The 17752-nt window shown below is 42.7% G+C and overlaps 1 protein-coding gene across 2 annotated transcripts in view; it reads left to right on the plus strand.

Moving 5' to 3' along the window:
- LOC111148844 (diacylglycerol kinase gamma) overlaps positions 1 to 17752 on the plus strand; it is a 159471-nt gene that overhangs the window by 13135 nt on the left and 128584 nt on the right. For both annotated transcript variants that reach the window (XM_022505659.1, XM_022505660.1), the window contains exons 3-5: positions 7489 to 7651; positions 8226 to 8288; positions 16970 to 17140. In XM_022505659.1, coding sequence (XP_022361367.1) covers positions 7489 to 7651; positions 8226 to 8288; positions 16970 to 17140 — 397 coding nt within the window. The remainder of the gene's footprint in view (positions 1 to 7488; positions 7652 to 8225; positions 8289 to 16969; positions 17141 to 17752) is intronic.

Genomic DNA, 17752 nt, shown 5'->3' on the forward strand with positions numbered 1-17752 from the left:
GATCACAATGTAGCTGAACTCAATAGGTATTTTACTCAACAACATTGGACACAGTTGGTCAGATCCTCCTCTATTGTCTTCACTTGGATTTCAGGACACTACACTCTCCTGGTTTTCCTTTCATCCCTCTAACTTGACATTTCTATTGAAAAATCAAACTGCTATCTCATACTTAACATAAGCTAGTCTGAGTTCTTTGATCTTCTCTTGTAAAGCCTGTTTTTCCAGCAGTCTTCCCCATTTCCATAAATGACAACTCCTTTCTTCAAGTTCTTCAGTCTTAAACTCTGGAGTCATCATTGAGTTTTCCTCTCACATCCCATGTCCAATTCATCAGCAAACCCTGCCATTTCTACCTTCAAAATATATCCAAAGTCTAGTCACATCTCATCACAGGCACTGCTTCCACCCTTACCTGCACTACCATATTTTGTCCAGATTGTTTTAATAGTCACCTAACTGAGCTCCTTCTTTGTTTCTGCTCTTGACCTTTAAACCCTACTCTTCACACTCATCCTGAGCAATCTGTAACAATTTAAGTCAGATCATGTCACTATTCTGCTCTACAATCCCTCATGGCTCCCCCACCCCCTACTCAGAGTTAAAATCAAAGTCATTACCATCTGTACCTCCATCTACTCCCTAACCTCATCTCTTGCTACTCTCCTCATCATTCCTTTCCAACTTTTATAGCCTTCTTGATGCTGTCAAACAAGCCAAGGTTGCTCTACCTCAGTACCTTTGCATTTGCTTTCGTCTCTTCCTGGAATGTTCCTCCCACATATACCCACATTGTTTATTTCCTTACTTCTTAAAGTGTTTGCTCAGATCACCTTCTCAGTGAATGTCACCTTCTCTATTTAAAATTTTAAGCCCTTTTTCCTGATGCTTCTTATCCCCCTGGTCTGCCTTATTGTCCTCTTTAGTATTCCTCACCATCTGTCATGCTATGTATTTGTTCATTTCGGTATCCCCAGTGCCCAGAGGAGTATCTGGCTCATAGCAGGCACTCAAGAAATATTTGTTGAATGAGTAAATGAATGCAAGAACCCCCCTACTTTCAGATTCCACTCATCTCACATTTCTTGAGCATCCAGGCACCATGTTGGGCACTGTAGAAGATATAAAGGTGAGGAAGCACGGTTCTTGCCCTCCAGAACTTACTCCCTGTTGGCAGGCTCCGGAGGTACATGGTCTTAGGTTTGACTTCTGCCTTTGCTGCCAACCAGCAGTGCAGCCTGAAATAATATTTCACGTCTCTGAACCTCACTTTCCTCATCCGTTACCTGAAGATCACAACAAGCAAAGACATTGAAGTTTGCAGATGAGTGGATGGATTGAGATAATTTTTGCAAAATGTCTAACACTTTATAGGACACTTAAAAAGTGGTATCCATTATTATTCTGACTCCTTTCCCCAGAATGTGTTAAATTCAACTTCCTTTTCCTGCTCCTGGGTCCTTTCATGAGGGCTAATTGCAGAAAAATGACTGATCCGCAAGACAGACTTGGGACAAGGCAGGTCATTATTTATTGGTATTGTCATCCTTTCAACGACTTTTGAGTCAACTCCGCTGCTGGGCACTGGCAGGGAACCAACAAAGCACAGGTCCTCGAGGTTTACCTGAGCAGGGGCTTTGGATAAAGTGTACAGCCCTCTGGAGAATGAAACAGGAGGAAGATTGCCCGTACAGGAGACAGACTGAGAATGAGCCATTTGAAAGAACATTCCTGAGGAGAAGCTATGCAGAAAAGATGGGGAAGCCGCACAGAACTTGCTTCCCCTCCCACCCCTCACCCCCAGCTCCAGAAACACAGGAACAAAGAAGGGTGGGGGCTGCTAATCAGCCCGAAAGCCTTGAGGCTGAAGAGTGGGAGGGGAACAATTTGGTCAGGGCCACAGAGGGTGTGAAGGCCACCGGAGCTTTCAGAAGCGGAGAGAAGCTTGGCTGTTAGGAGCCTGCTGCCACCCACGCCTCATCCAGCTGGCCCCCCACTCTTTGCACGCCTGGCACTGCTGTGTCGCAGGGAAGCTCTGTCACTCTGGTTTTATTCTCTCTCCCAGTGTGGCTGGCTTCTAGTAGGTGTAATGTCCCAGCATGGGGTGGGGGAGACAAAAAGCATGTACTTGCTCTTGAGCTTGATGGCTTACTGCTGCTAAAACGTCTCAAGGAGGCCTGAGTTAGTCGTGGGAAGGGCAAGTAGCTAGGAAAGCGAGGCCAAGAATAAAAGTTCGCATCCGGCCGCGACACGCGGGGCCACTGCCCATAAACACTGAGTGATACTCTGGAGAATCGAGTAGAGCAAAAAACAGCCAGAAAGTGAACCAGTGCACGATGGAGTAAGAGGAGCAAGGTGGCTCGGTGGCCTTGTGATCTTGGACTCAGACACGTGGAAGCACAGAGCCCAGCTCTGCCCAGGCTGTATGACTCTGAGCAAGTTATTCATGTTTTCAGAATTTTTTTCATCCACCAAATAGCAGTAATAGTCCCACCTCACACGGTGGTTGTTGTTGTTTTTTAAGATATTTTCTACTTGTTTGACAGATACAGCGAGAGAGGCAACAAAAGCAGGGGGAGTGGGAGAGAGAGGAGCAGGCTTCCCGCTGATCAGGGAGCCCTGTGTGGGGCTTGAACCCAGGACACTGGTATCATGACCTGAGCCGAAGGCAGATGCTTAAGGACTGAGCCACCCAGGTGCCCTGGTTGCTTTAAGACTTAACTGAGATCATGAATGTAAACTGCCTGATGCACAATAAGCTGTCCATCCAGTTCCCCCCCTCCTTTTCTGACCTGTGCAAGAATTCACTCTTGAAGCAGACTGCAGAAACAGCAATTGCCCAGTTAGTTCCTATATGAAAGTGTCAGTTTCTGGGAAGAAAACAGGCCTGCACCATGACAGTGCCTAGCATGTTATTCCAGAGCACAGAGAGTTGCCAGCATGCCTCATAGTGTTTGTGTGTCTGGCGTGGGCAGAGTAAGCCACTTTCTACCCATCACACATTCACTAGCAGCGCCTTTGAGCCTGGCCTGTGCTCATAAAGAACTCACTCTCCACAAGTCAGATACTGCTCTGAGAGTGGCACACAGCTACTTTATTTTTGCATACTGTACTTGAGGTTCTTGGAGAGAGTGGCAGGGAGCCATCTGTTAGCACTGGGACCTAGAACAGAATGGGAGCAGGAGCACTGGACTGGGAGTCAGAAGATCAGGCTTCCGGTTTTACTCTGCTGCTAGGTGGCTGGGGCAAGTCACTGAACTTTCAGAACTTCAGTGACATGAGGAGGTCTGGGATCTTCTGATGTGAATGATCTTTGTTTCTGGGCTTACTCTGTGCCATTCTGTTCCCCCAATTAGGGTCATGAGTGGTTGGACATGTCTTCCATCATTGTTTTCTAAGTTCTTATAGTAGTTTGTCAGTACTTTTCCCATACTCATCACTATTGATGCTGTATTGGAATTATTTCAATACCTGAGTCTCTTGAAGGTATAGACCTATGTGTGTGTCACAGGTGTGTTCCCCAAGGTGTTTCTTGTACCTAGGAGGTTCAGTACATAGACATTGACTGAATAGGCCCTACAATAATTGATGGGAGCCAAGTATACAACAAGAAACCCCACATCCATTAAAATACCTGTCATAGATGGTTTGGGGGGATACTTAGATGAAATAGGATATTTCACTACCTTCCCAGAACTCTAGATCTAGTTGAGGAACTAAGGATGTAGTTATCATAAACAACTATGTATTAAAAAGAGAGCAGCCGATGAAAGTGTCATAGGACATGAATGGAAGGGACAAAGTACAGAAATTCAGATACGGAGATCATACCAGGCTTTCTGAAGGAGGTGGCATCTGGGCTGGACCTTAAAGTCTAGCTAAAATATGCTGGAAGGTTAACAGGTAGAGAAGGAAGCAGTTTATGAGATACGCGTGGAGACTTGACCAGGAAAGAACACGGAGATAAGTGTGGACAGAGTGTAGAGGTACACATAGAGAATCATAGGAGAAAAGCCCAGCATGATCTCAGAGCTTGAAGTAGCTACAGATCTAGGTTGGAGTGGGATTATGGGAGAGCTGTGAATCCCAGAGGACTCAAGGAATACACGAGATGTGGGATCCACTGGAGTGTGGGAACACTGCAAATTAGACCTTCCAGTCACATTGATTTTTTTATCTCATCTTTCTTCTGTTTTCTAATTTCTTCTCTTGTGTATGTTTTATGGGGTATAATAGAGGAGCACAGTAGTACATGTATTAATTTATAAGTATAGGTAAATGGGAATGCATGCTCAAAAATGTTATAGAGTTTGTTGGGTGGCTCAGTGGGTTAAGCTTCTGCCTTCGGCTCGGGTCATGATCTCAGGGTCCTGGGATCGAGCCCCGCATCGGGATCTCTGCTCAGTGGAGAGCCTGCTTCCCCCTCTCTCTCCGCCTGCCTCTCTGCCTCCTTGTGATCTCTGTCAAATAAATTAAAAAAATCTTAAAAAAAAAAAAAAGTTATAGAGGGTCATGTGATTTTAAAACTGATCTCACCTCTCCCATGGGCAATTAGGAAGCATGGAAAGTTTTTGAGTAGAGAAACAATCTGTTCAGAATTATGCTCTGGGAAGATCAATCTGGCAAGGATAGAGAAGACGGGAGGACTGACAGATGGGGGTGGAGGCAAATTGAGAAGTATTGCAGTGGTCCAGGTAGGAGGCACAGAACAGAAGTCTGAAACCAGGGAACATTGGGCCTCCAGAGCCTTCTTGTATGGGTGGAGGCAGCGGGACAGTGGACACACAGAAAAGACCCAGAGGTGACAGATGTGGCAAAAGAACAATGAATAGAAGGAAGGGACAATACCTAGTCTCCGATGACTGGGAGTTCAAAACAGAGCCTGGTATTGTCAAAGGTAGCAGAAGCTGCAGGGTCAGGAAGGGGACTGGCTGAGGGAGGGGCCTAATAGAAGTTGAGAACTTGAGATCTTCTCAAACTTACCATCTGCTGAGGAAGAAACTGAGATTCACAAAGAGAGGGAAATGGGGTAGAGCTGAGACCAGTCACGAGGTCCCCTGAATCCCACACTGCTTTTTTTGATGATCTTTCAGCTTTGGTTTTTGAAGAGTGTTATATTAGATGTGGTTTAACCAAATGTTCTCTTTTTTTAAAAAAATCATTTAGTATAGTCAGTGTTCCAGAAATATTTTCTGCTGCTAGTTCTCAATTTGATAAAAAAAAAATTAATGGGACACTTTGGGGCTCAAAACTATAGTTGACCCTTGAGTAACATGGGGGTTAGGGTCGCCAACCCCCGACCCAGTTGGAAATCCACATATAAATTTTGACTCCCCAAAAGCTTAATTACTAATAGCCTACTATTGACTGGAGGCCTTACTTTTAACATAAACAGTTGATTAACACATATTTTATATGTTATTTGTATTGTATATACTGTACTATATTCTACAATAAAGGAAGCCAGAGAAAGGAAAATGTCATTAAGGAGATCATGAGGAAGAGAAAATACACTGACAGTACTGTACTCTACTTATTGAAAAAAATTCCACACTTGTACAATCCAAACCCATGTTGTTCAAGGGTCAGTTGTACACTGCAAACAGTACTTGCCAATTTAAATAGTGCGAAGGTAAAGACCATGCAAAAAGAGCCTTTTAAAATATAACAGTGCCATCAACAAATACTCAGTCAAATCAAAGTAGAGAATGAAGAAAACCAAAATAGAACAACAATGTGGAAAACAGAAAGTTCAAGTAAAGAGGAGGGAATGCTACAGAGAAGCCGAAGATGAGCAAGTCAGAAAAGAGACACCTGAACTGATGACCTTCAAGAGAGTGGGTTCAGAGGTGATGGGCCAGAACCCAGACTGAATAGGACTGAAGAGTTAACAGGCTAGTGTGGTCTGGCCAGGGAACACAGAAGGGGAAGAGAAGAAGGACGGGGTAGTAACTCGAGTATTCAGTCATTTCTTTGGAACAGTGACCTTGAACATGCTTGCAGGTAGAGAAGCAGATGCTGGGAGATGCCTTCAGAGGGAGGGCGGGTGGAATCAAGAGTCATAGTTGGTGGGTTCCACTTGGAAAGTAGGAGAAAAAGCTTTTGCTCTTGCAGACTGATAAAAAAAAAAAAGAGGAGGTTGTGTGGGGAAGAACACTTGAGTGACGAGGCTGTGGAGATAAGGTCAGAAAGAGAGACACAGAGACTCAGGAAAGACAGAGAGATAGAGATAGATTGGTGGTAGTTGTCACAAGAAATATGAATCCACCATTTGCTTAGAGATCCCTTAATGAGCTAAGAGCCTGCATTATCCTCTGTCTAACAAAATCAGGCTTCCTCCCCTCGGCAAAGGACAGCCTGGGGCAAGTAGAAACTGCCTCCTGAGCTCCCTCCCAGTAGGGTCAGGAAGGCAGTTCTTGTTTTGGGGGCCAAAACTTTGCATCCCAGACCTGATGGTATATATTTGAGCCAGCTCATGGTTCCAGAAAGGCTCCCAGATTTTCTAGAAGAGACAAGGGGTTAAATGCTATCAGCATTTTGGAAGGAGAGCCAAGTAGGCTCCCAAAAAAGGGATTTTTTTTTTCCTCATGGCTGTTATTATTTACAAAAGCCTGCACAGTATATCTTAGAGGAGAGCTTCCGCAGTGATTTCCAGGAGCATCTGCCGATTTGATGAAGAATCTGATGCCATCAGAGAACGAGCCAGTGATGACTCATTGCAAACTGTCTTTGTTGAGTGTTTGCTGAGTACAGCAGCCCTTTCTGGCATGGTCGCTCCCAGCCCAGGACCAGAAGCCAGGCAGTGGTGGGAGAGAGGCAGCTGGGAGAGGTTCTAGTTTTTGGCACATTTCTTGATTCTACCTTCTGCCCTTGGGCTCTTCTCCCAGTACCGAAAACCTTCACAAGGGCATGTTTTGAGAACAGCTGAGCCAGACACATACCCTCTCCGGTTCTCTTGAGGTTCATCCAGGGAAGATCAGTTATGAGACTCATGAAGGATGGAGCCTGTTTTTCCCTCTTTTCTGAGACCCGAGCACTCAGGAATCACATCCCTCACAGCACAAGTAGAAAAATGAAGACCCCACATAAGAACCATCTTTCCATTGTGTTTTCCACTCTGTCCTTCTTCATCTTCACTAGGATTCCATGACACTGACCAAATCCAGCTCATTAGAGAACCGTCTGGTTTGTGGAAGTCGACTCAGGCAGAGCCCCCCTCTGTGGTCAGGCTCATTCCCCATCACCCCCCTTCTGCCTAGTCTTGGACATGTCCTGTTACAGAAGCCTCCTGCCAGTCCCAACATGCAACCACCAGTGTCATCTCTTTCCTGCTTCCTGTCCCCTGCTCCCTGTGCCTTCCATTCTCCATCACCTCCTGGCCTTTTCATTCCTGAGCCCACCAATGCCCCCCATTTCTTTCTGCTTCCCTTCCATTTCTCTCACCTGCCTGCCCTCCCCAGTTTCTCTGTCCTCTTTGTTTCTTCTCAGCCAATTAGCTACGATGTCTTCAAGCTGTTCATGAGGGCATACTTGGAGGTGGACCTTCCTCAGCCATTGAACACGCACCTCTTCCTGGCCTTCAGCCAGAAGCCCAGACAGGAGACCCCTGACCACCCAATGGAGGGGGCCAGCAACAAGGCCAGTGGCCCAGGTATGTAGACCAAAGTTCCCCGAGACAAAAAGGAGATTTTGTAGCTCTGATGCATTTGGCACAGGCACAGCTGCATTTCTAGGGGGTCCCCTGTGTGCAGTAACTTCCTTATGGGATGGGAATGGGGACTAGGGGACCAGGACTCCTTTCCCCATAGGGTTTCATAGGAAACCCTGTCTGATGGCTTTTTCAGAGGAACAAAGAAGGGCAAAATTCCTGCCCCCAGGATCAGAGGGGAGGATGGAGAGAAGAGGAAGAACAAAATAACGTATGGCAGGGGGAAGAGAAGCTTCTACAAAGAGGGCAGGAAGCCCTTGAAGGGAACACCTTCAGGTCATGTGCCCAGGCTGGGCTGAGCCCAGTAGTGGCAGAGGAAGGGGAGTTGTGATCCGTGTCTGCTTGGTCTATAATGGGGATGACACAGCCAACCCCAGTGAGTCAGCATGAACCCAGCTGACACTCAGAGACGCACAACTCAAGTGATCCAGGTCCCCACAGGAAGGTGTGCCCTGCCTGTGTCTCTAAGAAGCTAGCGATCATGGGCTGGTCCTCAAACCTTCTTTTTACTCCCCAGATACCAACATACAGAATGTGGATAATGCTGCCAAAGCAGATGAGGCCTGTGCCCCTGATACAGGTAAGTCTTTATAATACGAGATTTGCGGGTTGGGGTGGAGGAGGGGGACATCTAACCAGCGGTTTGTTTCCATGTCCTTTAAGCAGATCTTGTCTGCTTCCATCTTTGGGGCCTCCACCACTCATGTGTGCTGGGATCGTGAGGCTTGGTACAGGCTCTTTCTTTACTTGCACTGAAACAGGGTAGCTCATTAGCTGTTTACTTCTGATGGGGTTGCCTGGCCAGACAGGGGAGAAGGGGAACCTTCTGGGGAGTAAATATATGATGGGGGTTTGAGCGAATGTGTGTGTGTATGTGTGTGTGTGAGAGAGAGAGAGAGAGAAAGAGAGAGAGGTGCAGAGAGAGAGAAGCAGAGCATATTTATAAAGAGGGATCTAGGGCCGAGATACGCGTGACTGCCTGTGGGTGGTTGAAGGTGGGTCGGGCAAGAAGGGAGGAGTGTGTTCAAATGGACAAAACTGTATAGAGCTGCACTGTAAGAAATGGTAAAGGGAATCTTTTTAGTAGAATTATGCCATATGAAAACCTGGGTTTACACATGCAAATGAAGAATGTTGAAACTGGTAACCACATGGGGACATATATAAAGAATATTTTTCTTATTAGTTAAATCTCTTTGAAAGGTAATTAACTATTGAAGCAAAAAAAAAAGACATTGTGTTGTGCAGTTTCTAACATATGTAAAAGTGAAATGTAGAACAAGAGCACAGAGGCCTAGATGGGAGAATTGGTGGTACTTATATGCACCGGTTTTCATAAGTCAGGAGGAGGAGCCAGGTGAAGGAGTTAACATTATTTTCATCTATTTGCCAGGGACCTGGAAGGATGAGAGAATTTCTTCAAGTGGATACTAGGTGTATTTCTAATCTTTTCTCTAGTCATGGCAAAAAGGGCAACTGGAAAGATTACAGAGTTTTCCGGGTATAACTGAAGGACTGGTGAGATCAAAAATTGATGGTGGATGAAAAGCAGAGCATGGTTGGGAAAGGAAAATTGCTTTCCGCAAAGTTCTGCAAATTTCAGTCTTCCCCTAGAGCTCCACAAAGCAAGGATTACAAGCATCAGTGCCTTCCTGAGGCCTTCAGGGGCAGCATCAGGGCAAGACTCTACAAAGTATGGCTCACCCACCCACCCTTCCCAGCATCCCACTCAGCCATGCAAGATCCATGGCCCCTCGGGTAGAGAAGCTGATGCTGGGAGATGCTCTTAGGTAAATGGATTTAAGTTATAAATAAGTCTTAAATCATATGTGGAATAAGAGAGGCATAAGATGACTTAAAATTTTCTCATAATAGGGAGAGAAGGGTGAAATTGGGAACCTTGACTTTCTAAACTCTGAAAGAGAAAATCAACCATGACAAGCATTTGGGCCCAGATTCTTTACCCAGAGACTTTCTTAGTCCAAATATCTGGAACTTCAAGAGGAACCTGAGAGAAATTATACTTCATTCCTTGAGGGTCCAAATTGTCTGGGCAGGGTTTGTTTTAGTGGCTGAAGTTTCTGAGGAAGCAAAGAAGGACTTCCTGGGGATGCTGTCAATACATGATATTTGAGAAAAAGTAATCGATGATGATAATGGAACTTGGCCAGTGTATTTGACCACAATGTTTATTGGCAACATTTGTATCATTCTGAGTCTGAAAGCAACTTCCAGAGACTTCCTCCTGGAGAGGTGATTTGTGATGTACCATTTTCCTTGTGTATGGAGAGTGTCAGTTTCCTGTGATCAGATAATAAAAGAGTAATGATGTGAATGCTGGCTCAGGGAGGTATATACCATTTTTTTCATCATCTTTTGTGACTTGAGATTTAAAGTAGAACATCCTTTTCCTGTTAGGCCACCTTCCATGGATGTCTTAATTAGATGCCCCTGTTCACCAGAAACAGGAATGTAGGGACAGACGGATACCACAGAGAAGGGCCTCTGCCAGTAAGGAAGAGCCAAGTTCTGGTATCACCTTAGATCAGGCCATCTGTTAAAAATCCCAGCCTTTTCCTGCTGTCCAAGCTGAAGCCAGAGGAAACTAGATTCTCATTTGCTATGGCCTACTTAGGCCGTTCAGAGCAATCTCCAAGCTGGGATCCAGAACAATCCAGTTCAAGTTATTCATTTCCAGAACCAGGTAGGGGAATGTTTGGGTACATAGACACAGCAGAGAGGGGCTTCCACTGAGACATAGGCTCAGAGCCTCGAGTGATCTATCATTACAGGTTGTCAGCTAGGAAAGCCAGAATGCATCCTTCCCTTAATGCGCAGGACTAAGTGGAATAAACAATGTGAACTTCAATCTCCTAGTTTTTATTTCATTCCTCAGGCTCTTCAGATGTTTTCCGCAGCTTGACATATTGGACTCTCAAGGAAAGTCCTTCAGTTTTCCTTAGTTCTTCCCAATTATAAAAGTAACACATTATATGGTAAAAAAATTTGAAGTGTACAAAACAAATAAAAGGAAACAACAAATTACCCATAATTTACCAATGCAGTTACACTTCTGCCTGCATACACGTATCCTTGTAGGTTCTTTCTTTCTTTTTTCTTTTTTCTTTTTTTTTTTTTTTTTAGATTTTATTTACTTATTGGACAGACAGAGATCACAAGTAGGCAGAGAGGCAGGCAGAGAGAGGAGGAAACAGGCTCCCTGCTGAGCAGAGAGCCCAACGTGGGGCTCGATCCCAGGACCCTGGGATCACGACCCAAGCCGAAGGCAGAGGCTTTAACCCACTGAGCCACCCAGGCACCCCTCCTTGTAGGTTTTTTTCTACAAATTTTTTATGGAATTAGAATCAGATTATGCATATAATTTGGGAACCAGTTTTGTTTTTCACTTAACATTATACTCAAACATTTTTCATGTCATTCAAGACTTGTGGTAAACATCAATTTTAATGCAAGGCCCTCCTTCCATAGATGAAAAATCTGAGGTTGGATATAGGAGTAAGCCCACTCGTGCAAGATCACACACCATTTAGCACAAACCCAAAGCTAGAAACCCAGTCCTCTGCCTCTAGCTTGGTATTCTTTCCTTTATGCAACCCTGCCCAACCGGAAGGCAACAGGTAATACAGAGACTAAGAGAGAAGGTGGAACAAATCAGGTCTGCCTAAGAACCCTCAAGCAAAATGGTTAATGACATGGCACCTAGACAGAACTTCTGTAATATGGAAGACGGTGTTAGTCTGTTGTTACTGATGGTCCCTGAGGGATGTACTTGAATGGCAGTGGGTTGGAGGGGTTTCACATAAGGCAGCTTGAGGAGGAAAACACTAGTAAGACTAAGAGTTTTCCATGTATAACTGTGAGATCACAGCCCTTCTGTGCCCTGGCATTTCCATGACTGGAATGAATGGTTCACTTCAGTGTAGACTAGAACTAGTGGTTCAAGATCCAGTCATAGTTCTGGTAATCCAGAGATCTTTGGAAAAGTCTATAACAATGTTTTAAAACAGATTTGTTGAAATATAATTGGCATAAAGTGAATTGCACATGTTTGAGATGGACAGTTAATAAGTTTTTACAGGTGTATACACCTATAAAGCAGTACCACATCAAGATAATGAAGATATCGGGCACCTGGGTGGCTCAGTGGGTTAAAGCCTCTGCCTCTGGCTCAGGTCATGATCCCAGGGTCCTGGGATCGAGCCCCGCATCGGGCTCTCTGCTCAGCAGGGAGCCTGCTTCTTCCTCTGCCTCTCTGCCTACTTGTGATCTCTGTCTGTCAAATGAATAAATAAAATCTTTAAAAAAAAAAAAAAAGATAATGAAGATATCTATCATCTCCAAAGTTGCCTTATAATCTCTTTTTCCCACCTTCCCTACCACCACCCACATCTCTGTACTATCACTGATCTGCTTGCTGTCACTATAGATTAAACTGCATTTTCTATTCTTATAGAATCCTACAGTATGTACATTTTTTGGTGTGGCTTCTTTCACTCAGTATAATAATTTTAAAATTTGTTGATGTTGTGTGTATCAATAATCAACATGTTTTTAGTGCTGATTAGTATGCCAATATATAGGTAGATATTCCACAATTTGTTTATCCATTCACCTACTGATGGACATTTGGGTTGTTTCCAATTTGGGGCTATTACATATAAAACATTAATATTCTTAGTAAACATCTTTATATGGACAGTTTCATTCCTTTTAGGTAAAGATCAAGGAATAGAATGTTTAAGATTATTGTGTTCTTGTGATGATTTGACCTCTTTATTATGAAGTGACTCCCTTCATTCCTGGAAACACTCTTTGCTTTGAAATCTAGCTTATTATAATTATATTCATAATTAATGTAGTCACTCTAGTTAACTAGAGTTACAGTGGTATCTTCCTCCATTCTTTTAATGTATTTGTGTCCATATTTAAAAAGACTTTTTAATAGGAAGCATGTAGTTGGTTGGATCTTCTTTTTTTAATCTAAGTTGACAATCTCTGCATTTTAGAACTTTAGAACATTTACATTTACTATGATAATTGCTATCATTAGGTTTAAAAGTGCCATTTTGCTATTTGGTTTTTTCTCTCCATCTGTCCTTTCTTTCCCTTTTGCTCTTTTTCTGAATTCTTTCAATTAGTTAAATTATTTATGATTTCACTTATCTCCTTTTTAACACTATTAGCTATAACTCTTTGTAACAGTATTTTAGTGATGGTTTTAACTATAATAGTCTATTTTCAAGTAATATTATTCCACTTTGCATATACTATATGAAATTTACCACAAGAGTGGTGCCTGGGTGGCTCAGTAGTTTAAGTGTCTGCCTTCAGCTCAGGTCATGATCCCAGGATCCTTTGATGGAGCCTCACGTTGGGTTCTTTGCTTGGTGGGGAGCCTGCTGCTCCCCTTGCTTGTGCTTTCTCTCTCTGTCAAATAAATAAACAAAATCTTTAAAAAAGAAATTTATTGCAGTATCCCTCCATATCTTCCACCTAGACCTTTGTGCTATTGTTATCATACATTTTCCTTCTATATATGTTGAATTATAAACTGCACAACCACATTATTATTTTTGCTTCAGTAGTTAATTATCTTTTAAGGAGATTTAACTAATAAAAATATTTTTTATATTTACCCATGTGGTTACCTGTTTTAAAACTCTGTATTCTTGTGTATAAATCTAGGTTTCCATATGGTATAATTCAACTAAAAAGATGTTCTTTATCATTTCTTGTATTGCAGCTCTGTGAAGTTTTGTATACTAAAAAATTATTTTGCCTTTTTTTTTCTAAAGATATTTTACTGAGTAAAGAATTCTAGGTTGGCAGGGGTGCCTGGGTGGCTCAGTCAGTTAAGCATCTGCCTTCAGCACAGGTTATGATTCTGGGATCCTGGGATCAAGCCCCCAGTAGGGCTTCCTGCTCAAAGGGGAGTTTGCTTCTCCCTCTCCCTTCTGCTTGTGCTCTCTCTCTTTCTCTCTGTGTCTCAAATAAATAAATAAAATCTTAAAAAAAAAAATTCTAGGTTGACAGGTTTTTTTTTTTCCCTTAGTACTTTAAAAATGTTGTTCCACTAGCTTTCAACTTGCTTTCTTTCTAGTGAGAAAACTATAGGCATTCTCCTCTTTTTTTCTCTCTACATAAGGTCTCTTTTCCTCTGGCTTCTTTTATGAAATTTTTTCTCTTTATCACTGATTTTAACCAATTTGATTATAATGTTCCCTGGTATAATTTTCATGTTTCTTCATGTATCTGGGGTTCATTGAGCATCATGGACCTGAGATTCTATAGCTTTTATCAAATATCAACAAATTTGGAAAATTTCCAGCCATTATTTCTTAAATTTTCTACTTCTTTCTCTCTTCACGTATTCCAATTACATGTCTGTTTGAAGTTGTCCCCCAGCTCACCGATATGACACTATTTTTTTTTTTTAAGTCTTTTTTGGATCGTTTTTATTGCTGTTTCAAATTCACTGATCTTTTCTTCTGCAAAGTCTAATCCACTGCTAATCCTATTCAGGGTACTTTTTCATTTCACACACATCATATCTAGACAATTGTTATGGACATTTTTTACATATCTTTTATGTCTCTTCTTAACATATGCAGTCTTTCCTCTAGCTTCTTGGAGAGATGGAATACACTTGTAATAATTATTGTAAAGTTTTTATTATATCATCTGTGTCATTTCTGGCTCCAATGTCAATTGCTTTTTCTCATTATTATTGTTCATTTTCTTCTTGCTTCTTTGTATACCCGTTACTTTTTTGTGAAATACCAGGCATTGACAATTTTACATCATTGGGTACACATTCTTAGAAAAATTCTTGAGTTTTGCTTTGGGGCACTGTTAGGTTACTTGGAAATAGTTTGACCTTTTTGGGTTGGGTTTTAAAACTTAGCTAGGCAGGACCAGAGAGGCATTTACTTAATTTCACCCAATGACCAAAGCAAAACTCTTCTGAGTTCTCTACCCAGTGTTTCTTGAGTTTTCTACCTTGATTGGTGAGAAGAGACACTATTCTTGCATTCCAGGGATTGTTCCCACCAATACTGATTCTTTCCCTACCCTTAGGTAGTCTCATCACACATCTATGCTAATTGTTACTCAGCTGAATAATTGAGGGGAAACTCTACTGATTACTCACAGAGGACCCTCTGTAGATCTCGAGTTCTCTCTAGAGCTTCCTCCTCTTTGGTGCACTGCCCTGTGAACTCTAGACACCTTGGACTCCCCAGAGTCGGCCTCTTCAATTCAGAGAGACTTGTAGGATCTGTCTGGGCTCCCCTTTTCTGTGCTGCAGCCCTTGAAACTCTGGACAGTAAGATGTGGGAATTACAGGGATCATCTCATTTGTTTTTTATCTCTTGGGAATCACCATTTGGTGCTACCACATTCAGTGTCCTGTGAACCATTGTTTCATATCTTTTGTCCAGTTTTTTAGTTGTTTCAATAGAAAGGTATATCTGGTATGTTATTCCAATTTAGTCAAAATAGAAGTCATCGTAATAGTGTTTTAATGATGAATAGTTTGAGGATGTAACAGTAACATGAGATATAATGGGCTACCCAGTACAAAGGATTTCTCTCATTTGTCTTTTTTTTTTAAAAAGATATTATCTATTTATTTGACAGAGATCACAAGTAGGCAGAGAAGCAGGCAGAGAGAGAGGGGGAAACAGGCTCCCTGCTGAGCCGAGAGCCTGATGTGGGGCTCGATCCCAGGACCCTGGGACCATGACCTGAGCTGAAGGCAGAAGCTTTAACCCACTGAGCCACCCAGGCACCCCTCTCTTGTTTGTCTTATATATTAGTATGTTTATCCCTAACTTTTCCTCCAGTGATGATTTAAATACTTCTGTTGCATATGTAATTTTATTACAATTTCCCCATCTCATTATCCTTATTTTTATCTCATCCTATTGTATTTTTAGCTCAACTTACTCACCCTTGAGGCTTTCTGCCCCTCCTTAGTAGAGGTTATATCTTCTTGCAACCTCCTAGGGTCTTGTCCAGTAGGGAGTTGTTTCCAAAGATCTGGAAGCTTCCTTTCCTTGTGCTGCAGTTCTGTTTCATAAGATCTGTCTTGGTCTCTTCACAAGGCCTCTTGTAGTATACAGAGTGTCAGTGAGACAGTGGTCTCACCCACTGTCCATCTAGACCATTGTTAACTCCCTTCTCAGATCATAGCCCAACTCCTAGGACCCAGTTGGCTTTCATGGAACACAGCTCTACTGGCCTGACACAAACCGTTTGCCTTTGCCTGGCACTTTGGCTCTCTGAACGAAAAGTGGGCTGGTGATGTTGCCTTCCCCAGCAGGCATTACTCTCAGGGCTGCCTGTCTGTGTGCTTGTGCCTTCAGCTCTCCATTACTTAGTGGATTTTCCACTGCCGGTCTTCCTCTTACTTTTCACTGTGTTTTCTGTGAGTTGCACCCACTTCCTGGATATTAAGAGATTATTTCTCATGGGCATGGATTTAGAGAGACTGGGAAAAGAGAGAGAGCTCTTAAAGTGACTTGAGAAAGTATAATTCACACAGTAGAATATAGGTGCCTGGTTTTCTCATTAGTAATAACCTCATATTTCTGAATTAGAAGACAAGAAGTATAAAAGAGACAGCATTTTCCTATCTAAGAAAAGGGAAACTCCAGAGGGAAAACACTCCATTCCTGCCGAATGATAAACCACTTTCTGCATATTCTTAATCCAATTGATTAGGCGTGCAGCTAGTCAAAATTCGTCCTAGTTTCTGGAAACTCATTGATTGTTGATCTTCTGAATATTCACCTTTTCATTTATCTTTTAATCTATTTGAGAAGAAAATTCTGAAAGCCTGCATTGGTAAATGACCAATAGTCTGGTTTTTAGAATCCTAGCCAAAACTCTACAAACTGCGTGTATTCCCAGACCCTTAGGCTAAATGACATTTACCTGTTGCTTATGGGCAATACTAAAAATCACTGTCATCTTTTCTGAAAATTCACAGGGTATAGGTGAATTTCTTACAAGGATATAGATTCTTAAAGGGGTCAGAATGGGGCCCATTCAGAGTGTATGAACTCCACAAATTAGATATCTAGGACCACAGACTGGATCTTATTTAAGTGACCAACAGTTTTGAGGACACTTGTTTAAAATTCTTGCCTCTATCAAGAAAATGATGGAGTAACAAAAGGGGTTTAATATTTGTTAAACACTAAGTGCTTTTGGATGGTTTCCTTTTGCCTATTACAGAATTGAAGATCACTGAGAAGCAAGAGCCAGCTAAAGACCAAATGGCTGCAGCCCTCCTGGGAAACCCTGTTGCTCCATCTCCAGGCTCGGAATCCCCCATAGTGTACCTGAAGGATGTTGTGTGTTACCTGTCCCTGCTGGAGACGGGGAGACCTCAGGATAAGCTGGAATGTAAGTGCTCACCCTCTCAAGGGCCTTCAACTTTTTCCTAGAAGATCTAGTATCTTGTCCTTCATTCTAAGCATGCCAGAGAGCGACCTGGGATAATGGGTATTGGTGACACCTGCTTGGGGAAGGTGCTTCTGTCCTGTCACCAGCAGTGATCTGGACATGTCTTACAATCCATGCTGGGAACCCAGTACCAGTTGTGTGGAGAGTAGGATGTACATCTGAGACCTTGCCATTGAGAATCTGGATTTGGAAATTGGAGAAGTCTCAACGTGGGGTCGAGACTCCCTTCCTTTGCTGGCAGGATTTTCTGAAAGTCTCCAACCAGAAAGTTCCTACCTTCCCTTATTTTTCAAGGGAGGATATTCAATATCTGTCTTCCTTCTATTCTGTACCCAAGCAACTATTTAACTATGAGGAATTCCTTTTTCTTGATTAACCTCTAGCTTGTTAAAACTTATTTCTGTTTCTTCACCCACCCCCACCTCAAGTTTTTTGGCCTCTAGAGAAAAGGGGCTAGTTAAGTGAGGGAGTTGGTTCCAAATGTGACTAAAGTTGATTTTAAAAATATATCTTCAGAGAGAAAGAGAGTAATGGCTGGTGGCAGAAAGGAAA

This window comes from Enhydra lutris, unplaced genomic scaffold, assembly GCF_002288905.1.
Source record: "Enhydra lutris kenyoni isolate GAN:26980312 unplaced genomic scaffold, ASM228890v2 scaffoldscaffold2, whole genome shotgun sequence".
In the NCBI taxonomy this organism is placed as follows: Eukaryota; Metazoa; Chordata; class Mammalia; order Carnivora; family Mustelidae; genus Enhydra; species Enhydra lutris.